The sequence below is a fragment of the Fukomys damarensis genome, unplaced genomic scaffold, assembly GCF_012274545.1.
Source record: "Fukomys damarensis isolate Sample0158 unplaced genomic scaffold, DMR_v1.0_HiC HiC_scaffold_28, whole genome shotgun sequence".
Classification (NCBI taxonomy): Eukaryota; Metazoa; Chordata; class Mammalia; order Rodentia; family Bathyergidae; genus Fukomys; species Fukomys damarensis.
Window position 1 is genome coordinate 19,123,577 of NW_022900940.1, and position 26,204 is coordinate 19,149,780.

The 26,204-nt window shown below is 38.0% G+C and overlaps 1 protein-coding gene across 30 annotated transcripts in view; it reads right to left on the minus strand.

The window, feature by feature from the left end:
• The window catches only part of Arpp21 (cAMP regulated phosphoprotein 21), a 153,186-nt gene that overhangs the window by 38,913 nt on the left and 88,069 nt on the right, over nt 1-26,204 (minus strand). For 24 of the 30 annotated variants that reach the window (XM_019208248.2, XM_019208245.2, XM_019208249.2 and 21 more), the window contains 5 exons: nt 23,487-23,720; nt 13,748-13,929; nt 12,842-12,946; nt 11,620-11,880; nt 7,977-8,103 (listed from right to left, as the gene is read on the minus strand). In XM_019208248.2, coding sequence (XP_019063793.1) covers nt 7,977-8,103; nt 11,620-11,880; nt 12,842-12,946; nt 13,748-13,929; nt 23,487-23,720 — 909 coding nt within the window. The remainder of the gene's footprint in view (nt 1-7,976; nt 8,104-11,619; nt 11,881-12,841; nt 12,947-13,747; nt 13,930-23,486; nt 23,721-26,204) is intronic. The other 6 variants (XM_010629665.2, XM_019208255.2, XM_033757128.1 and 3 more) reach the window with 2 other exon arrangements.

Genomic DNA, 26,204 nt, shown 5'->3' on the forward strand with positions numbered 1-26,204 from the left:
CACCAAGGAAAGATAAACTATGAAGAGATACTGCTAAAGAGATACACATTTTCATTCTTTCCCTTTTGGTCTTTCCTCATGTATTTAATATGCCAAAGAAAAAATATTTATTCCTTCAGTACTTATTATTTCTGGCTGTGTCATGGAATCATGGTATATTTTACTTCTGTCTCAAAATTCATGTGTGAACACTAACATTTTCTAAATACTATCTAGAATTCATAGATCAGATATTTTGAATATGAAATAGAATTATGTCTAAGATAGCAACAATGCCAAATCAGAAAGTGATTTGGGTAGATCCTTTTTTTTTCTTTTGTAATTATTTGTTTATGGGGTGGTCAAATGTAAAAAGGCCTTGACTAAGACCTTGCTCTCAAGAACGTAGGCTAGCATCAACACTCCCTGGATGCCCACTAGAAAAGCAGAATCTCTGGACTCAATGCAGAGCTACAACATTAATTGCTGCATTCATATGCACTGCAATGTTACCTAGGTAGTTTGCATGTACACGGAAGTTTGAGAAGCACTGGCTACAAAACGCTTCTCTGTCCTCCAGTGTTAGGGGTGAGGTAGGCATTGACAAGCTCGTGATAGGAAACTTTAGAGGTCAATAGCCAACCTGTTTATGAAGAAGGATAGAGGGACCTGAATAGCAGTACCTAAAAAAATGATAGGTTTTTCTCCTCTCTGGAACAATAATCTAATGGCTTATTTGAAAGTTTGTGTTTCTGACAGGATAATTTCATGCATCTCTACAATTCATCACAGAACTTTCTGCACACATATAGTTTCCTAGATGTAGAATAGAGCTTTAACCAATGTTTAGTATGTCACTTCCAGATTCTTGGATTAGACTCTTATCATAGTATCAGATAGCAAATTGCACCAAAAAGAATATCCATTTCCTGACCTGGTTTACTCTTCCCTTACCATTACTCCATATGCCTTTTACTTACACGTCTTAAATTCATTTCAGCCTTCTTTATCTGTATCTATCGTTCTTCTCTCTGATCAACTGCGCAGTCAGAAGGCCTGTTGCAAGCTTTTTCCACCTTTTTATTAGGGAAAAAAGGTAATGTTCTGACTATCAGAGAAACTAATTCCTCTCTAATGAATGGTGAAAAATGACACTACAGTTCCAAATTGCTGGAGACATCTCCACTCAGATTTGTTGGTTCTTCTTACAACTTACATGTGTTAAAGGGTTATGAATCCAGAGTCAGGAGTTGAATCTCAGAAGTCAGACTGTGTCACACTGAGTAAGCCTGCTGAATTTCCAAAATGTGCATTTACTATGAATTCTGTAAGCACCTAAGTCGTGAAAGGCTCCGGTCTGGTCCGACAAGAAAGACTCCACATTGAGGAGCTGGCTGACCTACTCTCAGTTTCCTCACTTAGCAAAATTAAGTATCCCAGCTCCATTTCTAATCATACTAGAGAGATCCGAGAATGGCCAATGAGGAGAGTCTTAAAGAAAGTCCAAATCAGCTTTGTTTTAAATGTGTCTAATATTGTTTTCTGCAAGAGATTCCAATTCCAATATTTCAACATTGCAGTTTGAACATTGTTAACTCACCATAGAGATTTGATTAGAACATCACAGAAGCACACTGAATAGGCTTAAGGAATCCTCACAAAAGCCGCTTAGGGTTTTGCAATATGGCATATTTTTAAAGATTTCTCTTTATGGTTTCCTTCTGAACTACAATTTGAGCAGTAAAATATTTTCATGAGACATTATCTATGAAACTGGCTTTTACCCAGAATGAAGCATTCAGCAGATACTTGGGATTAGGGCAAGGTGGATGAGGTAAGAGATTTTTAAAAGTAGAAGTCATAAGTATCTCTCTAGTAGTTTTCAAAATCCACTCCAAATGATTCGCTAAAGTTACAACCTGAATTCATTTAAGGCTCCCTCAAGTTTTTTCATTTTTATGCACTGCTATGCAGCCATCTTATCTTCATATTGTTACACTCTCATGACATTCAAAATTATTGACCCCCATAGTCCATTATTAAGAAGACAGAACTATGGATTATCTGTTATAACAGTCTCACTATTCTTCTATTTAAACCTTCAGTAATCTAACTAGTATTAAGCAGCAGCACTGAAAGTCTGGTATTTGAGAGACACAGGAAGCAGCTTATAGGAACTGCTCACTCAAACCCCAATGTCTCAAAGTCTTTGACTTCTGGATTATTTCTATGGAATGTGTCTAATATTTTTAGGGAACACAATATTTTGGACTCATTTAAGAAGTGAACCAAGGGAAATATGGTCCAAATAGTTCCAAAGCTTCTCCTCTAACCCTGAACTTGAGAACTTTAGAAGGTCATGTAGTTGGAGTTGTGAGTGGCCACCTCTCAGCAACTGATAGATCTAGCAAACAGAAAGTCAGCAAAGATACAGAAGATCTTGGCAACTAAATAAACCAACCATATCCAGCTGAAATGTATAGAATGTTCTAAACAACAGTGGTAGAATATAGAGTTGTTTCAAATATTCATGGAACATTCACCAAGATTGACCATGTCCTGTACCACAAAACAAACCTTAGTAATTTTATAAGAAAGGAGAGCCAACACCTGTCATGTGGGGATACAAGATCCCAGTAATGAATGTAGCTGTATTGTATACCTAGAATGTACCAATAAGCTCAATAAAATTAAAAAAAATAATTTTATAAGAATTGAGATCATAGAAATATGTTACCTAACTATATATAACAGAATAAAGCTGCACCACCAAACAGAAAGAGGAAAATCTCCAAATGCTTAGATATTAAACAGCTACAATAATCTATGAGCCAAAGAGGAGGTATCAAAAGACTTTAAAACTATATACAGACCTGAGGTGCAGAATAGTGATAGAGTGCTTGCCTAGAATTACAAAGTCCTGAGTTTGATCTCTAGCAACACACACACACACACACACACACACACACACACACACACACACACTATACATATATGAAAATAAAAATAGAACATATCAACAAATGGAGGACAGAACTAAAGCTGAGCTGAGAGTGAAATTTGTATAACTTCAAAGTTACATTAGAAAAGATAACAGGTCTCAAATACATGATTTAGCTTTTTAGCTCAAGAAAATACAAACATGTAGCAAACTTATAGGGAGCAGAATGAAGAAAATAATGAATAAAGATAAGAGCACAAATCAATGAAATATAAGCAATAAAACAGTGAGGAAAAATCAATGAAACAAGGAGCTGCTTCTTTGAAAAGATCAATAAATTTGATGAATCTACCAAGACTGACAAAACAAAAACAGAGAAGTTAAAAATCATCAATATTAGGAATTAGGCAGAATACCACAACACATCCTCAAGCTACTAAAATGTAAATAAAGAAACAACTATGAAGTTTGCATTCCTAAATTCTACAACTTATAAGAAATGGGTCAATTTTTTATATTACTCACCAACTTTTCTCTCAGAAAAAAATAAATAGAATACGTGAACAGACTTGTACACATAAAGAAATCGAATTTATAATTAAAAAGCTCCTAAAATTATAAAGTAAAAAGGTAATGGATTCATGTGAAAATCTCTAGAGTCAGGTGAACTCACTGGGGAATCTACCAAACATTTAAAGAAGATTTACCATCAATCTCACACCATTTATTTCAAAAAACAGAAGGGATGACCATGTTCCAATTTATTTTACCAGGCCAGTATTATTCTAATACCAAACTCAGATTCGTTTTAAAATATCTATTTGTAAATTTGTTTAACAGTTGATAAGTTCATTTTTTATTTCTTTCAGATATGTCCAAAATGCTGCAGAGGCAAGAATAAATCCAGATAGATAGATAGATAGATATAGATATAGATATAGATATATTATAGATAGATAGATAGATAGATAGATATAGATATAGATATAGATATAGATATAGATATAGATATAGATGTCTTTTTAAGTCAAAATGAAAAGAAAATTTAGATGGAAAAAACTGTATAGGAGAAAGAAATTTTTTCTTTTCCTTTCCAAAGTGCAATTGAGCACAAAATGTCTCAACTTCCCTCTGACATTTTTTGTTATTGATCAGCTCTGCAGATATAGAACCCTATGTTGGGTAGGGAGGTAAAAGTGCAGAGTTCCCATTTTACTCTGCTCTTAGGCCAATGTGTTTTAGGTCTACTGAACAATTAATTAAATATTGGCTGCCTTAGTAACATAAGCATACTGCTTTGATTCCAACATATTAGTTTTTATGGTCTTCCATGTTAGGCAATGAAGGTAAAGCTACTAACTGTTTTACTACTTTTCCAAGAAAGCAGTTAACACACATAGGCATTTAAAATCAGTCAAGCCCGAGCATTTCTTTCAACTCTGTCAACCTTGGTGCCCAGGGTAATTTATTTTACCTCCCTAAGTGATCGTTTCTCCCATCTACAAAGTAAGGAATACCAAACTCAGGTAGCTAATATTTTCCTTATAATTTTGTGATGAGGATTAAACTGTCAGTAAATACTGAATACAACAACTAGCCCATAAGAGTATTGAACAAGAGGCAGATATAATTATTGCTAAAATTTTTGTGGCCTTAAAGATTTTTTAAAAATTTTATTGGTACATTTTGGGTATACAAATAATGACATTCATCTTTGGTGATTTGTACCTTTACATAATATATCTTGACTTTTATTTTTCCCACCTTAAAGACGTTTTTAACAAGAGTAAAATTGTAACACAAACACTAACTGACTGAAATAAACCTAAAACATTAAGGATGAAAATGTTTGTTACTTGAAATCTCATTTTAACTTTTGACCACTGAGAAATATGTACTCAGGTAGGAAACTTTCACTTCCAAGTATTTTAAATCCTGAATGACTTAAAACCTACTCTTATTTTACCTATACCATAGTATAGGTAACTGCTCTACTTCATAATCTTGGGTTATCAATAATTAGCTCACTACAAATTGTTCCTTCTATTTTGGGTGTACATAGTAGTGTCAGACTTGTGATAAACAATATGTTTTCATCAGAGATATTTAGAGTTTATAAATTTCTTCATGCAGGCAATGGTAAAATCCAAAGGCGCTATGCAATTCCACCATTTGATTTCTCCAAAGTTTCTTAATATCAGTGGCCTTTACTTATAATTATTACTGACATGTTTATCTTCCCTATGTTTAGACATTTCCCACCTACTTAAAGGGTAAAGAGCACAAAAGCACCACAAGGAAGAATTATGTTTTCTTACTGGGAAAGTGTAATTTAAGCATCCTATTTAATCATTTATAAGGTATCCGAACCCTTCATAAAAATTTACTGAGTATAGTTTAAAGGTCTAGGGAGATGTAACTGACAGGTCTCAATTCTGTGCGCAAGTTAGGAGAGAGAAAAGATGCTATTGCAATTAAATAAAGATAATGAAGAAGGCTGAAAAGCAAATTGGGATTAGAATCTCATTTGGTTTTCATGAACATAATTTTGCCCCAATCAAAAGATTAATCACGGACAGCTGAGGATGCTACAGTATCAGATGAGAATGAGAGAGGATAAGGACTGCAGAAGACACGGAAAGTGAGTCAGAGCTACTCTCCGGGACAGGATCACGCCAATACTGATCCAGAGTCTGACTTAAAGAAAAAGAAGTTCTATCTTCAAAGTCCTTCAGAAAGCCTGTTTTTTGCACTTACCTAAAGAGGCTGTTTCTTCTATAAGATGCTGTAGCAGCATAGGGTTACTCCTAGAAATGACCCTTCCATGTCCCTTTGGAAAGTCTCTTTTGGCTTCACTAGCTCTCCCAAAAGCTCCCTATTTGTTGGATTTGTAGTGTCTACTCACCACCACAGAGCCCTCAAATAGGTTAGGGACAACATCTACTTTCCCAAATACATGTTAAAGTGCCACAGCGAAAACTGGGTTGGGATTTTAGATCAGCTATCAGGTGTGGTGGGCTCAAAGACCGGAGCTCAGAGGTCTCTACACACCTGTGATGCTGTTGCTGCCTTCATTTTTCTCGCTACCCAGCCCCCACAGACCATATTCCCTGCTCTCCTGTCCTTGACATCTGAAGCAAGTCTTTGTTTTTATCTTGAGTAGGATGCTGCCTGGGAATGCATTTTTCTCATCACAGAGCTGTTATTTCTCTTTGGGAGTGGCATTTTGCGATAATGTGTGAGCATGGGGTTAGTCTAAGCCAACAACCAGCTCAAGCCTGTAGTTGGGACCAGTTGAGTCTTTCCCTGATGTAAATTCTAAATTCTCCCACAATGTTTTTTTAGAGGAAAAAGCCACATGTATTTTTTCTTGGGATGTTACTCAGTGAAGTGAGTGCAGAGGAGAAACAGCAACACAGAAGTCAGTAAAGAACCCAGAGTCGTCCTAAATTTAATTATGTTACTCTATTAACATTTTCATCCAGCTTTCTCTCTCCCTGAGAGTTTAGCTGATTCCAGCAAGTCTGTAACCACATACCTTTATATGATGACACTCTATCACAAAACTGAAATATCTCCTTAGAAATATGTCTCACACAGCACTAAACTAAATAAAAACATTATATTTCGGTATCTGCATCTTTCCACTTCTAAATGCATTCATAACCAAAGAGAAAATTTCTCCATGGCTTCAGGACCAAGGACTAGAAGATTACACATTAACATTTTTGCTAAACATTAGAGACAGCTCAAAATGCAAGCAACACATTATTATATCATATTGCTAAACTAATTGCAGTAATCACCAAAATGACTCAGACAGCAACATTTCCAACTATCAAGAAAATATTGCCAAATACTTTCTTAAAAAATAATTTGAAAATTTTTGTTCTTATTTCTTTAAAAGTATTAGGTCTATTCAGAAATCAAATAGATTCTTTCCTGAGCTAATACAACATTGAAACAAGACAAAATCTGGCTTGCTGCTAAAAATTTCTCTAATTCTTCTCTCTGATTCTTTAAACCATAAAATTAACTAAAGAACACGTAGTCATTCACATTACATAGGAATTTAATTCTTTGTCCAATCTGACAAAATACTAGGAACATCAGCCTTAGCATTCTTAGGGGTGAGTGATTGGCAGGAATCCATGGAAAGGATTTTAGAGTTTTTCATAACTTATAGACTGGTACATATCAAGTATATGTTACATGCATATATCTGTACATATCACATAAGAGTATAAACATATTCAGTGCAGAGATCAGATCACAGAGCAGGCATCTATGAGCACGAGCACGGACTCTTTTCAGGACCTACTTACAGAAGGCAGAGTCTCCCAGTCAGACCATCTTCAGCATAACAATTACAGGTCCCCCACCCCGCTGCCCTGCAGTTGGTCAGCAGAAAAGACACAAACCTCTCCCTAGCGCGAGTCACTCAGCCCTGCTAGGTTTATGCTGCCCTCTGGTAACGGCATTCCATTAGGAGTGTGACACAGTAGGGAAAGAGACCGGTTCACTGTGAGACCTGCTACTCACTCTCGTACAGTGTATCGGCCCCCCTTCCCACTGCACAGTGGCTGCCGGCTCTGGGCAGGAGGCAGGTGGCCATCATGAGTGTGAACCACGGAGCAGAGTTCCACGGAGACCCACGCTGCATTGTCAGTAGCCTTCTTCTAAAGACAGTGCTTGCTAGGATGCTATCAAAATAATCGAATTTGGCTCCCTAGCCTTAGGAAAAATTGGAAAGTATGAACTAGGAAGTTAGGGATGTGGTTGTCTCTCTGCTTTAATATAAAGTGAGAAGATCCAAAAATAATTCAGGGAGCCTGTGTTTAGGATGCACACCTGGTTGGTACAGGCTTCACCTCCTTCTTGTACCTGTTAGTTTTCCACACAGTGTCGATCGAATGATTTGTTAGCTTCTCTTGGTGGGAGAAATATGCCAATTTAAACTGTCAAGCCTGGGTTCTAGTCCAAGGAGAACACCTACAAAATTCATCAGCAAATATAACTGGGTTTGAAGAAAGAATGGGAAACAAATTCCAAGTACCTGCTTGCTGTGCTGCCTGTGACATCTGCTGACTCCTCTGAGCATTATACTGAACTGAGGCCATGGGCTGGTACTGCTGTGAGGTTGAGGTAGGGTACTGACCAGATGGATAATAATACACAGGCATCTGTGGAAGACAGGTAGAGAAAAGCAGGGCATGAGAACTGTACATAAAGAACCACTTGACCAGATATGATGACGCATGTCATAATCCCAGCACTCCTGAAAGGCTGAGGCAGGAGGATCTTGAGTTTGAGTTAAATCTAGGAAACTTACAATTTAATAACACCATGTTAAGATGACAGCGGGGGTGGGGGGTAAAAGGGAGGGAGGAAGACAAGGAGAGGAGGGGAAGAAGGAGGGGAGAGGAAGAAGGAAGGAAAAGGAAAAGAAAAAATATAGCCTTTAAAACACAATGTTATTTTATGATGCAATTCGATTCAGGTAGACAGTTATGATGGGTTACTTTAAACATTTTGCATGCCTGTATGAGCAAGCTACTTCTCCTGTGATGAGGTGGAATCCACTGCACAAGCCCCTGAATCTGTGGCTCGTGGCCACTTGACCAACAGCAGCAGAGTGATGCTTGACACTTGTAAGTCTGAACCTTAAGAACGCTTGCGACTTTGATTCCTGTAGGACAGACCCCAGCCACTAGGAAAAGACCAGGCTGTTCTGCTGTAGGAAGGGACCACATGGAGACCAGTGGCAGCCTGGCCAAAAGGCCACCTACCCTCCAAGTACATGAGTGCAGCCCCACTTAAGCTGCTCTGTGGGACAGAAACACTCATCTGTGTGTTAAGCACTGCTATTTCCTGATCCAGTCATGAGCAGCATGATGGATGCTTTAAAGTCTGTCCAAGCACACTGCACAGCGATGTGGATGTAACCAGTATTGAAAAAAAATAATGTTAAATATAAAAGTGAAAATATGTTAAAATTTTGTTTCCCCCACCTTCCATAACTTTCTAATGAATAAGAATAAAAGAAAATGTTATAATTACTTTCATTGAAATTAAATGTTTCCAGATCTGAAAAGACTTTTTGCCTGCCTTAGGTCATTTATATTATGATAATCATTTTCCATTTTCAGGCCTCTGACCTTTCTTCTATCATCTTCTCTACAGGGAAAACAGATAATCTCGCAGACAGATTACAAGTAGTGTATACATGGAATAAAATTATGAACCACTTATTTGAGAATTTTGATTTTATTTGCTATTTTATTTTCTGATTAGCTTTTGACAAGTAAGAAACATTTTTGTATTTCAATTTTGCTATTGAACATTTAGCATATTTTCTCCCCTCAGGATAAGTTGAAATAAAAGAGAACAATGTATGTGGCTCTGTGATACTGCAGTTCGGTGGAATTATTATGAATTATGATTCTGATTAACGAACAATTAATTAACAATAGAGATATTGAAGAGTAAGGGCCTGAATGGGTCTAAAGTAATCATGGGTAAGAATCTGGCAACTCATTTCATTCACTGTATGCCTTATGTACAACGATTTGACCCTATTACTTATGATGTAGGGTTATGATTTAATCCTTTTTTGTAAAGGAGTTTTTACAGATAAAAATCTAAATAATCGTGGAGCACTAATAGGTTTTATTTATGTTCTGGCAAAAACTGTGGTACAATATTATTACTATTATCCATCAGATGCCTCCCAGCATTAAGAATAAGAACACCTATCATCTAATTCATCTCATCAGCATTATATTTACATGTCTCTGAGAAACAATAGTATTTTGCTTCTTTAGAAAAGACTGGGTGTTGATTACATGTCAGGTCATAAATATGATACCCATTCTTTCATCTCCCTTTCTGGATTCAACATGAAACATTAAAATAAATTCAGGACTGAAAGATGGAGCTCAAACACTTGGGAGTATCCTGATGAGCACTAAAAATATTTGGATAAATGTGAAACTTTGTGCAAAAGATGTTGTAAAGCTACTCTTTTTTGTTTTGTTTTGTTTTGTTTTGTTATCACCTCTATCTAGCACCTTTCCACAGCAAAGCACTGCTCAGCTCCTAGGAATTAAGGCCTTGAGCCATGTGAAGCAAGCGGCTACTTTCTCTAGCCTCCTCCTCCCTCAGGAAAGAAAGTGAGCAAAGCTAAGAGGTCTCTTAAAGGATCAGCATAAATGGCTTAAAAAGAGAAAGGAGAAGGGCGAGAGAAGCAAATATGGTCCAAAGGAGACCAAGAGTATATTTTCACCCAACCATATTATAATATGGAGAATCCAAAAATGGTCAGAGTAAGACAGAAAGGAGAAAAGATAGAGAAAGGAAAATGATAAAAAATAAACTCTTCTTTCATTGCCTTTTTTCAAGAGTTCTTTGCCTTGTCTATGTGTTTCCTGTTTACTCCTGCTGGTGAACTTTGAGAAAGCACAAACAATTGAGAGGAAATTGACCTTTGAGCCGCTGTTGAATGACTTTTGTCTATAATCCTCTATTAAACATTCTGACAACTGGTCTCTGACAGCAGAAATGGGTAAGGGTACTGCGATGCTGTTTAGACTGAAACCTAAGCTATATTTTCCCAGTAATTAAACTAGAGGAATTTAATTTAAAGGGAAAATAATATATTAATGAAGTTCTTCATTCCTGTATCTTAAAATCATTTTTCCTATATCTTTAAATCCCACGAGGGAAGATGTATTACCTAGCTGGTGACTGAAGATGAGCTGTTAATCAGTCACTCAAAATAAAGTGAACAACTGAGTGCAAATCATCTCATGGTAGAGGGTTTTGTGTGTCTTGAAGAGAAAATAATTTATTCAAGATGTTAAGGCAGTGAAACAAATGACACAAAGGTGACACTGCACTTTACACAGCTCATGCAGTGCAATGCTTCATAATTAGGGTGGGACTTAGTTGCGATATGTGTGCTTTGAAAATGGACCAGAAAATGCCTGTGTGCATTTTATATCTTGACAGTAATCACATCTAATATTCTGCAAGGCATACCCAGGAGAGCACCAGTGATGCTTGGTGGTGAACAGTAACACATAATCAGTCTTTGAGAAGACAGTAAAAATCAGTGATCTGTGGTGTCTTACATGCTCAAGCCAATTAAATATGATTAATAGCTACCTGTGAAAGCAGGCATGAGCTATGCTTCCCCTTAGGGAGAGGAAAGGACAGTGGATATTGGCTTGCTCTTCTCCTTTATATTCATAGAGGAGCTCTTGCCTGAAGCACCAGATTAGCTCCTGAAAAGGCTTGTGAATTGATAAGGGGGGGGGGAATCCCCATATATTTCCAGAGCAGGACAAGAGGGTTCAAAGTGCCTAGGGACATCCCTTCTCCTTCCCCAGGGCTTTCCTCCCCTGGGCAATCCTGTAAGTAAGGCAAATGCAAATGGAAGTGAATGTTTTTTAAGTCTGCGTCAGAAGCTTGGAAAATAGAATCTTTCCTGATCTTACCATGGGCAGCTTCACTCAGCTGACTTTCAGAGCCTCCTGACTGTGCACGAGTAATGAATAAAAGGACAAAACAGGTTAGCATTGGGGAATGAACCAGATGGGCAAGAAGGAGTGACCTGGCAATATTCTAAGCAGAAGGGCAGAGGTGAGAAGAGCACCATCACTCAGCTAGGTCACATGTGGGATGCAAAGCAGACCTACCTGTGTGGGTGGAGGCTGTTGCACAAATCCCTGTGGTGAGGGAGGGGGCTGAAGAACTTGCTGGGAGATGGGAGGGCCAGAGCCTGAGAAACCTCCGGTAGAAAGCTGCTGGCCCGTGGAGGCAATGACATAGCTTTGCTGCTGGGTGGGTTGTGGCATGAGAGAAGACTGGTAGACTGGACCTGAAGGGGGTTCAGGAGTCTCTCCTGAGGACTGGCGGCTCAGGTTCATCTGGCTGAACTGTGTGGCCACATCGTCTCTCTGTCATCCGGGAAAATAAATGAGGAAATCAATAAGATAGGCTTGGTAATGAATGAGAGACATACATTGAAGAAGACACAGGACACACACTTGTAGTTGTGGGACAAGGAAGTATAAATGGAAAAGAAAGTAAAGAAATTCTTTAGCCAAAATAAAGCAAGAGGGCATTGCATGAGCAATCACTTTCATCATCCTGAATCAGAGATGGTAAACTATCTGAATCAACTCCTTTTGATGGCAACACTCTTTATCTAGAGCTCTAGCTCTTGGGCATGCAAATACAGTCAAGGAAAGCTTGGTGTCCTGTGGTGAAAGGCCAGTTGCTCTTCTCAGCTGATGGACCTGCCTTCTGGAGAGAGGCAGATTCACCTGTATTTATCATCACCCACTGCTACTATAAAGATAGAGCCAGTTCTGGGTCACCAGAGGATCACATGCCTAAATCAGGGCTATTAACTCTCTGACGCTCAAGATTTAGGGACAGTGCTCACTATTTAAGCTGCTGCTACAAAAGACCTACCTCTCTGAGGGGAGAATGAAAGAAAATTAGGGACTGGAGACTTCAGGAAACATCTACATCTGGCACCTAGCACAAGAAATGATGGTTGCTACCCAGATTCTGACTTTGAGATATTCTCCAAACTTTCACACAAAGTTTATATAGCTCTCTATTCCTGACTTTTAACTCTGAAGGTATTCAATTCCTGCTTAGCTTGTAAATGCTTAAAAAGAGAGCACCAGCCACAGAAGCACATAACATAGGACAGACAGTTCACAGAGAAAAAACAAGATATTTTTCAGAGTTAGGTTGACTTGTTCAGGGATGAGACATTCACACACAAATCCCCACCTCACAGTCAACCCAGGGTACCCACAGCTATCAGCCAGAGTCACTTGGGTAAACAGGAAAACCAGTGGACATGCTCTCCAGGGGAAAAGTCATGTGCACATGATACAGTACCATGGGGAAGTGCTGCGTTGGAGACACAGACAGGAGATGTTGGGGAGGAAAAGAGACTGCTGGATATTGCACTGACTGGGAGGATGCCTGTAGGCCCTGGACAGGCTGGAGGGGGGAAAAAAAAGCTGATCAGGTAACAGGAAAACACTGGAGTTAAAATCCTCTAGGAAGAACACCACTGTCTCTAAAATGTCATTGAGATTCATTGCAGCCCAGGGAAGAGAACCAGCCACCAAAGGAAAGTCAAGACCACCAGACTACGTCCTGTGAGACATTCTGGAGGGAGACACGTCTGCACACAGTGAACACTCCTTTTAGAAGTCAGTGATGTCCATTTGACGTTACTGTTCACTGGGTTCTCTGGGTCTAAAAATATTGCTCAAGGACTAAGAAGTAAGAAAAAAATAAAAAGGAGGTTCACTCTGGTCACCTTCCAAGACCGATTCAGGTTTCTATGGGAGGGTAGCTTTGCATCTTTACAGGTAGGAACAGCCAGTCCATGTGGGATTGGTCTGGTCTGATTTCTGTTCTTCCCATAAATAATGAGTTGGATAATGACTCTGTACACATGAACATCTGATCCGAGATGGAACTCAACGATCAGGATGATGTAAAAGCCTGGAGGAGATTGTGAGTTCAATCTCCAAGACTGATATTCCTTGATACATGAAACAGTATCCAGACCTGAGAAAGCACTGATTTTTCCTTTTACCTGCTCTCAACCTGCAGGTATTAGTGTTGGATAAGGTATACATTTCTCTCTAAACTTAAGGAGCAGATGAAATTCTGTGTAAAATCAAGGGTTCTAAGGTGACAGGTTTTGCTTATGAGGCTTAAGTGTTTGTTGGTGGCACCACGTTCCTCTCTTGAGTTCTTCCCTTTCTTGCCTTCCAGGCAGCTCCTCACCTGAGTGACCAGGGTGCCCGCCATCTGCTGCTGCGGAGGCTGCACCTGCTGCTGCGTCTGAGGGGAGGGTTGCTGCTGTGGCTGCTGCTGGGCCTGCCCCACTATGGCGCTCCGCAGGGACTGCTGGCTGGCAGGTGGGTTGTATATTGCAGGAGTTCCATCGGGATTCACGAAGGGCTGGCCTACAAGGATCACAGCATGGTCAAGGTGAACACAGTCTCCTCCCTCCCAGAGAGCCCCACCCTGTTAGACACCTCAAGAGTAACCTAAAGTAAAAGAACAGGGAGGTGGAAATCCAAGACACCAGCACCTTCACCAGGGTAATGGTTTTACTGCTTGTGACTATAAAATAGCTGAAGCGAATAGCAAGTTAAGAAATAGCAAATAAATTCAGCACTTTCAGGGAGTTTTGCCAAAGGTAAATGTATCTGTGGACAGTGGCACCCAGTAGAGAGGCCTGTGGAGAAGCAATCCACAGGAAGCCCTATTCTCTGCTGCCCTGTACCCCACAAGAATCAGCAAGAAAACCTACACTCAGAGGTCCATTTATACAACTCTGCTTACATCCAGTCATGAGTTATTTACCAATACATGTATTTTGCTTCCTCTAAGCCTGGTCATCAATTCAGAATCATTATCAGTCCAAAAAAACACATGTGCAACAATTATAACACATTCATTTGCTCACTTCTTTAAGCAGACACAAGCAGGAATATACATGATTTTATATTTTAAACATGACGCATAATAATCTCATTACATATTAGCTTGTGGTACAGTTTAGTTTATATGTTTCATTTTGCCTTATGAAATAATGGCATGCTTCACTGTAATTTTTATTGCTTCTAAGTATTACATTGCTATGTATTTGTGGATTATTTTAGCATTTGCAAAATGGTACCATTTGAGACTCGTTAAGTTTTGCAGGGAACAAATATATTGTCTCCCTGTTTCTCAGAAGAGGAAATGAAGGTTCACCAGAAAAGATGCATGAATAAAAAATTTAAAGGAGGAGAATAAAGGGCAGCAAATGGGAGAAAGGAAAGGGGGAGATAAACGAGAGAACAAGTTTTCCAATGTCACAGGCACCTTACACATCCTATCTTAGCTCTTTCAACAACCCCACCCGTATGGAATCTTGTCTCCATTTTAGAAAAAAGAAAATCAGCCACAGAGAGACCATGCAACTTACTCAGCAATATGAAGAAACACTAATCTAGGAAATGATTCTGGTCAGGAGGACTCCAAAGTCCGTTCACTTTCCCTGACACTCAAATAATTTAAGTAAATCATTCAATTTTGCATAATGAACACAATTAGGAAACAACAATTGAAAGTTACAAATCTATGCATTAGAAGAGAGGAGAAAAAGAGGACATACTTAAAAGTGAAATCATACCTTGTATTGGCAGGATAAGAATGAAAGAAAATGAAAACATGAGGGAATGGATTGGCAAAATTGTGAAACTGAGCCCTTCTTTCCATTTTCCATAACCTTGCAACCCTACTGGAACGGGAGAGGTAGGGTTGTCTATAAAACATATTCACAGAAATAATTCCTAAGAACTGAGCAAAATGCTTGAGAGGAATGGAGCACTTAGAATGAGCTTGTGTTTCAGAGGAGCCATTTGTCTTAGCAACAGAGATGGTACAGGCCGTCTGCTCATTCTCCTTAGGCAAATAATCAAAGCCTGTTTTGATAGCCAAGGCTTGCACGATCTTCTTATCTAGGGTTAGCAGAGTGTGATGTTTTGTCCTTTAATAATATATATGAAGAACAACCAAGGATCCCCAGTCATATGAAAAAAATTATCAACAACAGGTAAAATAGAAACCTAACCGAGAGGAAACAGAATATTCTGGGGGGAAAAGTACATATGGTACTCATACAACCAGAACAGACTGTTAAAAAGTGAGATGCAAGCTAATTAATTAAAAAATGTTAAGTGAAATAAATCAATCACAAAACACATCTACTGTAGAATCCATTTATTATCTACAAGATCAGGCAAAATTAATTAGTGATAATTGAAGTCAGAAGCATGGTACCTTTGAAAAGAAATGAGGGAATCTATTGGAAACTGCACATGCTTATGTCTCAATCTGGCTGCTGCCGTTTGTACAGGTATTCCTACGCAAAATTTTATTGAGGTCTATGCTACCGATGTGTGCAGGTCATGCATTTCAGTTTCACATTTCATAATCAGAAAATTAAATTTATAAAATAAAATGGAACAGGTTGGGAAGACAAATGATGAGGTTCTATTAAAGCCTAACAAAATGCCCACAGGCAGAGAACAATGAACTTGACACTCAGCTCACTTTAGGAACTCAGAGAGCTTAGCATTTTCATCATTGTCAGAAATTTTGAGCCCAAATATATCCGTGTATATGTAATGAGAAACTTTAAATCCTGCATATTCGAGAACATGTCTGGCAGAGTACCAAGGAATGCCTTATAACAGCTCCAGTATCACCAACAATGTACTGTGAAAGGAAAACACATGTACCAGAAACACACTCACAAAATAATGCCAACATCTACTAAATCTGCCGGTATTTTTCTTTTATGTTCTCACTCTTCCAGGCACTTGATTTCCTATCATCACTGTCATTTAATTTTAACTTTATTTTGTTATTTCAGTTTTTGTTCATATAAAATAATAAGTTTTTTTTTTTAGATTGAAAACCTATACTCCACCCCCTTGCCAAGCCAGCAATTTGGAAATCAATACAAATTATTTCAAAAGGAAAACTACCAGCCTATTTAGTGTCCTCATCGTTGCTTTTCCAGTTTTTGTAGTTTACAAAGACAAATGGAAGATTTTATGTAGTTTAAAAATAAATCTCCACAGTAAGAAGAAATTATTGCAAAACCAGTATCACTTTGTGCTCACTCATGTGTGTATATATACTTATATATATGTAAATATATATATGTATATATGCAAATACACAAGACAGAAAGCCAAAAGAAAAGACCTTTACTATATTACTGTTCAATTTGTGACTCTCGATAGTGAGAAGTATGAAAAATTTATAGTTGGGGTTAAAACACAACCTCAACATATTGAGATACCTTTTTTGATAAGTTACCTATCTTTTTTTTGAAATATGACTGATGAAGGCGCTATGAGACAAAAGAGATTGTTCTAAATAATTGCATATAAAATGTACTAAGGATTTGCTTAAGTAGAGAGAGATAGCAAGATCTTCTGGAAAGAGATGGAAAAAATGAAAGATTGAAATTTATGCTCACGAAGGAAAGCACAAAGAACTGTGGAACACTGAACAAGTAGGACAGATGCCAAAGAAGCAGCCAAAAGGGATAAAAACATTTCTTGAGAACTCTAGGATAGGGAATGCTTGGTTTTTGAGTCAAATAATAACAGCCTCTCTGTATTCCATTTTCTGTCTACCTGAATAAAGTTACAACAAAATACAAACAGTTAGTTTGAATGAAAGCTACTGAAGACCAAAGAGGAAAGAAAGACTGGCTGGGCCTCAGCCTGCTCAGCCTCAAGGAGGAGTTTTCTATGCCAGATGCTACACCCATTGGCCCTGCAAGCTGCAATAGGTTTGTCGCACAAGTGAACAAGTGCAGTGACAGAAGCAAGCTGAAGTGCCTGGAGTTCAAAGCTGGGACAGAGAAGACAATTTCAATACAGAGTACTCAACCTTCTCAAACATGTGACATTAGATAAAAAACTGATCCACACTCCACAATAACAGGTACATATTATTCCAATAATATATAATCACTGAGTGATTGCACAGTGCCAAAAACTGTTATTTATTAATGGAAGCCAAAAATTCAATCAATCAATCAATCAATCAATCAAAGAAAAGCTGAGCAGGAGCCCTTCCTTCAAAACCTTATCAATGTGCTAGTAATGCACACAGGTCTTTCTCCAAAATAAACCACATACTAGCTCACAGAACATGTTTCAGTAAATGCAAAGGAATTGAAGTTATCCCCTGCATGTTGTCAGATCATAGGGCAATGAAATTAGAGATCAATAGTAGAAGAAACTATAAGAATTTCATAAATACACGGAAGTTGAGCAGCACACTCCTGAACGGGTCACAGAGGAAATTAAAGAAGAAATTAGACAGTTTCTACAATGAAATGATAACAAAAGATTTAAAAGAAGCATACCACAGTGATATATTTGCACCCGTGTTTATAGCGGCACAGTTTGTAATAGCTAAAACTTGCAAACAGCTCAATTGCCCATCAGTTGAAGACTGGATAAAGTTGTGGGTTTTCTATAAAATGGAGTACTACTCAACCATAAATAGTGAGAAACTAGAATCATTCATAGGAAAATGGCTGTGTATTGAGGCCATACTCTTAAATGAAATAAATAAGACACACGTGTAAATACTGAATAGTTTCTCTGGCGTGAAAAACTAAAAGTGTAAATAAGACCTAAATTGTATAATTGAAAATGTGAAATAGGAAGAAAAGGGCTAAAAGCATAGGGGAAGTGGGAGGGGTAGGGAAAAGGAAATAAGGGAAAAGAAAAAATATGAGAAAAGGAAAAAATGGAAACAAAGTCTTTGTAAATAGGGAAGGGTGGAGGGGGTGAAGAGAGGGCAGGGTATGGGGAAAAAATGAGAACCAAGATGTTATGTAAAAGTACAAGATCCGAATGATAAATGTAACTGTACTGTATACTTAAAAAGTACAAATAAACTCAATGAGAAAAAAATGATATCAGAATTGATGGCAAACAATGAAAGCAGTCTTGAGAGAGAAATGCATAGTAGTGAATACCCATGTTAGGAAAACAGAGGCAGCTCAAATAACCTAATGACGAAACTCAAGCTTCTACAAAAGGAAGAGAAGACAAACCCAAAGCTTATTCAAGGGAGGAAATTGTAAAGACCAGAGCAGAAATCAATGCAATGGAGACTGAGAATAATACAAATAAAAAAAAATCAATAAATCAAGGAGTTGGTTCTTCAAAAGAATAAACAAAATTGACAAATCCTTAGCAAACCTTATTTTAAAAATAGGAAAGAAAAGGCCCAAATCTATGCAAATGGGAATGAAAAGTATGGAATTACAGTGGGCCTAGCAGAAATCTAGAGGATCATCAATACCTACTTTGAGAGCATATATGACAATAAGATGGAAAACACAGACGAAATGGACAGATTTCTGGTTGCATATGTATTACAAGTTAAATGAAGAAGACCTACAAATTCTAAATAATCCAAAATTAATCAACAAAATTGAAAACATAATTAAAAACTTACCAAGGAAGAAGAGCCCAGGTTCTGATGGCTTGTCTGCTGAATTATATAAGACATTTAGAGAAGAACTACCACCAGTACTGTTTAAACTCTTCAATAAAATTGAAAAGGAAGCAATACTACCAAATTCATTCCTAGAAGCAAGCATCACTTTGATCCCAAAAGCAGAGAAAAGCCCAATTGAAAAAGAGAACTATAGGGCAATCCCCCTAATGAACATAGATGCAAAAATCCTCAATAAGATACTGGTAAACAGAATGCAGAAGATCATCAAGAGGATCATACATCCTGACAAAGTGGGATTCATCCCAGGGATGCAGGGCTGGTTCAACATATGCAAAGCAATAAATGTAATACACTATATCAACAGAGCCAAGGACAAAAAACATACAATCATGTCAATAGATGCAAAAAAAAAAGCGTTCAACAAAATCCAACACCCAGGCTGGGTGTGGTGGCGCACGCCTGTAATCCCAGCACTCGGGAGGCTGAGGCAAGAGGATTGTCTTGAGTTCGAGACCAGCCTGAACTACATAGTGAGTTCCAGGTCAGTCTCAACTACATAGTGAGACCCTGTCTCAATAAACAAACAAACAAACAAAACAACAACAACAACAACAACAACAACAAATCCAACACCCATTCATGATAAAAACCCTACAGAAAACTGGACTAGATGGCCTTTATCTCAACATGATAAAAGCCATCTCTGGAAAGCCAACTGCCAACAGCATAATAAATTGTTAAAATTGAAATCCTTTATGCTAAAATCAGGAACAAGACAAGGTTGTCCACTGTCACCATTCCCATTCAATATAGTTCTGGAAACATTAGCCACAGTAAGTAGACAAGAAAAAGAAACTAAAGGAATAAAGACAGGAGGAAATGAAGAAGCTAAATTGTCATTATTTGACACAATATTCTATTTAGAAGATCCAAAGAACCCCACCAAATGTCTTCTAGACTTAATAGCCCAATCCAGCAGAGTAGTTGGATACAAGGAATTGGAGAAACAACTCCCTTCACAAGAGCATCCAAAAAAGTGAAATACCTAATCTAACAGAAATAAAAGACCAGTACTCTGAAAACTACATGACTCTGAAAAGAGACTGAAGAAGATATCAGAAAAAAGGAAAGATATCCCTTTTTCCTGGGTAGGAACAAACAATATAGTGAAAATGACCATACTTTGAAAAACTGCTATATAGATTCAATGCAATCCCAATTGAAGTTCCAGTAGCATACTCCACAGTTTGTAATAGCTAAAACTTGGAAATAGCCCAGTTGCCCATCAATTAGAGACTAGATAAAGAAGATTAAAAAAATAGAATTGAGTACTAATCAGCCATAAGGAATGAGAGATTAGAGACATTTATAGCTAAATGGATGTACGTTGAGGCCATACTCAAGGGAAATAAATAGGACACACATGTGTAAATGTCATATAGCTTCTCTGGTGTGAGAAACTGAAAGTGTAAATCAGGATCAAAAGGTTTAATAGATAATGTGAATAGAAAGGAAAGGTGCAAAGGGGAAGGGGAAGTTGTTAGAGGAAAGGAAAGAAAGGAAAGGAGTAAATATAAGAAAAGGAAAAAGTGGAAGCAAAGTCTGTAAATAGGGAGTGGGGGAGGGGCTGACAGGAAGGCAGAGAAATGGGGAAAAAATTAGAACCAAGATGTCAAGTAAGAGATTAGGTACATGTGCATATTTACATGCACATGTAGGGTTAATCTACTAACTGTAAGTGGGCAGTTATAGAAGTCAAAGATAAGGTGGGATGGAAGAGTTAAGCAAGAAATGTAAAAGAATATAAAATAATCCACCAAGGTTAAGAACTATCTCCAGTAGTTAAACCAGGTTTAGAGATGCAAAGTTAAACACAAGAACAAAAGTTAAAGCCTTGGGATGAGAATAGAGAAAATAAGACTCTTCCTCCCAGGAAGAAGACTCTATCCAAGGCCTGAGAATGTGCTTTACAGTTCCTTTCTGCCTCCATACCTGGACTTCTAGGAATTATATAAGATAACCAGTTTCTTTTTGAACTCATCTTTGAAGAAGGCCCCTGTGCTCTACCTATCTACACAAAGCTGAGGCCAAGAAAGCATGACTGGGGGCTGGAGATTTAGCTCAGTGGCACCATAGCTGCCTTGCTGTGAGTCCTGAATTTGATCCCACTACCAAGAAAAAGAAATAGAAAAGAAAAGAAAGAAAGAGAGATGGCATGACTGGATTTCTTTCCTCTCTTGGATATCCACCAAGAGGTTTTTTTCCTTCTTTTTATTTCCAATAAACACTCCTAAATTCCTCCCTTTGTCCTCAAATTTATAATTTATTCTTCAGTTTTGGAAGACAACATGGGTTTTTACAAAAAGAATTGTTTCATGAACTGTTTCAATAATATTTATATATGTATTTCAATTTATAAAATAAATACATTCCACAAAGAAGAAATAATAATTCACCATGCATCTCATCAGTTAACCATCTTATAAATGTAGTAATGTTTTCCTTCTATTTCAGGGATATTTTAAAGTTTAGCATTTCTCAGATCAGGCAAATGTCTGGAGAAGCCACTCAACAGTATTATTATATCCTTTTCTTTAGTTGACATCCTTTTTCAAAAAAAATATATTTTGATAACAGCTCTTATTGACTCCATCCAATAAATAAGAATTGGAAGTTGGCACCAGAAGCACTCTATTTCTTATTTCTATAAACAAGATTATAGATGATAACATACACACACACACACCATGACAACCACACTATCATTACAAATAATATTCCTGCATTGTACCCTAAAATACTCTGCTGAGTTTCTTTGAAACACTATAATTTTGCTTAAAACAAATCATTCAAAATAAATGTGTAATGCGTACTTTTTTTTGAAAGCCCTCTATCTCAATTAAAAGGGAAAGAATTTAAGCCAACAGACTCAAAACATACTTTGATCAGTGCCCAGAGTAATAAATATGATCCTGGTCTTCTTTCAATTTCCTTTATAGTGCTTACAATGATCCAAATAAGACAAAGGCAATACAAAATCCTCCTGAGAAGTATCTAATATGGAACTTTCAAATGGCTTTCAGTAAAATGATTATGTCTTCTTCCCCCTCAAGCTTATGGTATTTTCAAAATGTATCAGTTAAACACCATGCTTGGAGAATGTGCCATACGTTTTATGAAAATGTGGCAATTATTCAAGTAACTATTTTACCACAGTTTCTGTGTTTCTCTGAATTTGCTAATTACTTGTGCAACTCTATGTGTGAGAAGATTGAGTTAGATTGGTTTTATGAGATATTCATCTAGTTTTACATTTTCAAGCTTAGCTAATTGAAGAAACTTGGAAATATTCTAAACTAACTTTCAGATCCATCTTGAAACCATTCTATTTTTAAAAAGTCACTAGTAAAGGATTCCTAGGAAGTGACTCATCAAGCCAAGCTTTCTAAACTAGGGATTCTTGACTACAGCTCTACTGCTAGTTTGGACTGGGTGATCCATTGTTGTGAAGGACTGTCCTGTGCTTCTGGGAGATCATAAGAAGCATTTCTGGCTCCTATTAAATGCCAGTAACATCTCCTTCCCTGGGTCATGATAATAAAAATATCTCCATATATTGCCAAATTAGGTTTGGGGGCATTTGAGAGATTTCCTCCGTAAAACAGATGTTTCATAGTTTATTTGCTAATGTTAGGGTTTCAATGCCCCTAGGTCCTCTGGAATTAATGTGAAAGTTAATTGAGCCACTAGAGAAATTCAAAAGTAAAGAATGAATGGTCATACATCACCGAAGAGATCACAATCATGGAATGAACAGTTTTCCAAACCCCACCAAAACCAGTGGAAACCTATTACCCCTAAAATCCATAAAATTTCTCATCACTGCTATCCTTTACTCCCCCATAGAAGTTTGGCGAAGTTTTAAAGTGCAAAGCAACTTTTATGTTTCAGAGTCCACTGTAAGTCCTAACTGATTTCTCAAGTTCCTCAGATACCTTTGCATGCAAAAAAAATTTTTTTTTAAAATTTAATATGAGCTAATGAAGGGGCCAGGGATTTGGTTCAGTGGTTCCACTGCCTGTCACATAAGCACAAGGTCCCGAGTTCGATTTCTGTGCCAAAAAGGAAAAAAAATGAGCTAATGAAGGATTAGAGCCAAGAAACATGAAGTTTTAATTAGTATATCCTAGCTCATTACACTCTTATTTCCGGTACGAGATACTGTGGTCAGAAGAAAGGACAGAGGAAAAGTGAATGCTTCAGGGCAGTTAGTGTCTGTATTAATATAGATATGAAAGTGTACACATAGCTGTAGGTTTGCTATTCCTAAACGAAGATGCTAAGCACAAGCATGTGCATTTGGCTCTCCTACTCATAAATCTTCAAAAACGTGCTGGCAAATGTGCAGAATCTAAAGCAAGAACAAGCTTCTGATTACCTCATATCACTGTCAGAACAAGTAGAAACTGACCTGTGTGTGGATTAAGAAGGATGCTTCCCGGCGGGATGCCTGTGGCAGCTTCAAGTGGAAGGAGGATGTAGCTGGTGTTGTTGGAAGCGACCTGGCCCCCCATTCCATTCTCTGGATAGGACACACAGCCCGGTGAGCTGGCGGCCACCCCTGAGACCAGGGGTGTGCTCTGAAGAGGTGGATGGGTGCGGGACAGAGACCCTGAGGAACCTGCACTGCTGGAAGACTCAGAACCTGGCAAAGGGACAGGAATTAACACATCACCAGGTGCACGGCGAAGAGGAGAGAAAACAGATTGTGTGTATATGCTCAATTTTTATAACCGGTCCTTAAAATATTTGAGGTGCACGTTGCTGGACAAGATTAGCTAACACCCATTCCATATGTTGGGCTCACATTTTATTGAGACCTTTATTATTAATTACTTTTCAGATGTGTCAATTTTCTATGAAAATTGGTAACAACAATGAACTCTCTTTCACCCTTCTCACATACCACTAATGTGAAAAATTGGCAAATGGTACTTTAATGCTCTGAACTCATTACCAGCAAATTCTCATGTTCTTGAGTCACTGGTGCCACAGAAATGTCTGAATTGATGAAAACAGTAGGAGTAGGGTGGGGAGTAGAGACTATAGCATAAGAAGTCCTAAAACACAATGTCACATTCTTGGTTCTTAGGTACTATTTCTTCAAAACCCGTACAGTTGAATTTGGAAGCATGGGTCTGTGGGGTGGTGGTGGGGGGTGCGTGAACGCTGAAGTAACACATGCGAACCAAAGCATGAGGTCATTTGGGCTTCAGAGAAATGATGTTCAATCACTGCCTTACAGAACGTTCTTCTCTCATCTCGGGGGAAAGCAGTGGTGTCAATAGGAAGGAGGATGTGACAATGTAAATGACTTGAATTCACAAGTTAAAGCAAAGAGAAAACTGAAATTAGTTTAAACTCTTAACACTTGCAAAAATAGACAGTCACATTCTCTTGAAGTGGTGGCTCAGCAATAAACATGAATCTGGAGCTTAGTCACTGGCCTTTCCAGTCAGTTTATAACTAGCTATGATGGACTTGGAAGAATCAATCATCTAGATGATGTGAATAATATTCTGCACTACTGAAAGAGGTGAGAAAAATGGATGCTAGCAGTAACAATAAAAGGCACAGGATTAAAAGGGTTTAAAGATTTAAATAAATTGAAATGAACACTTGAAAAATTTAGGATTTTTAAGGGTGAGAGTTAAAGTTCTCTATTTTTTCTGTTTTCTTTCATGGAGGTGTAAGGATAGCCACAGCAAATATTTAAGCTGCATGTCTGTGACAAGCATTGTAGTGATCTCTCCATAGGAATAGTCTCACCTAATTTTCATAGCAACATCACTTCAAAGATGAGGACTGATTCTCAGGCATGTCATACTTTAACTGATGCTCGCTTAGAAAGTGGTGGAGTCTGAGCTTAAACCTGTCAACAAGCTCTACTACATCTGTGGCCAATTTTTACTCTTAGGTCATTTTAGGACAATCCAGCGAGGGCCAAGACTTTGACCAAATCTGTGCTCAGTTTTAGAAGATATTAGACAAAATGACCGTGCTACTTACAGCGGGATGCTCAGAAGCTAACGCTGTAACCCTTAGAGGCAGCTGTGCAGAGGGAAAGAACTCATTAGGGTGGCTGGTGAAAGGCTGGTAAATCTCCCAGCTTCTAGCCAGCTTTACAGTTCATAATTAACTTTTTTAAGGACCTGTGAGCCAAGCCTTTGAAATGCAATCATCAAGAAAGATAGATCCCAAGTTTCCCTAGGGCAGAGCCCAGTGGGCATGGGGTGGGAGGGTTGTTAGAAATCTAATCTCCAGAAGCACTAGTTATCAAACACATTAACCGCTTACACACACTGAGGAATCTCGTTTCTAACATCTTTCAAAAGTTTTCCACTGCTTATTCCAGTCCTTTAAAATTCCCCTGCCTTTTGATTCAGTGCAGCTGGATTTGTCCCCCTTCTGTGGTAATAGCCTTGACCCTTAATTCAATTGTTATGGGTAAAGTTTTCTTTGACTATTTACCTGTCCAGTACATTTTGTCCTTAAGGACAGAATAAATTTTTATTTCTGAATTAATAATTCAAGAACATATTCCCAGATTTAGGGAATCAGAGTTCAATAGAATAACCCAAAGCACCTAAAATTACAACAGAAAGAAAATATCCAGGATATACAGTAACAAAAATAAAGAACAAGAAGAGGAAGTAGTAAAAAGATGAAGTATCTTTCACTGGATCCAAAGATACTCTGTGACATAGACAAAGAATATAAGAACAGCAAGAAAGCTCTTCTATCTAGAGAACAATTTATTACACCCTGTAAAACTGTTAAAATGAAAGACACTACATCACCAGAGAAGTTAGTTTCAAAGTGTGATTGTCCAACAAATACTACCAGCTAAAACAAAGAACTGTTAGGAAGGCATATTCTCAGGCCCCTTTCATCCTGCTGACTCAGAATCTGTGGAGGAAGGTCCACGGACCAGCATCCCGGTGATTCTGATGCAGGTAAAGTTGAGAACCCCTGTTCTGGAGTTCAAAGAAGAGAACAGATAATACAATAGTGTCATGGGGCCAACACAGGAACTAACAGATTTAGTCTTATTTCTCAACTACATCACCAATCTCAAGTGAGGTTGCAACATGGGTCATTCAAGAATTTTGCACAAGAAGGATGCAAG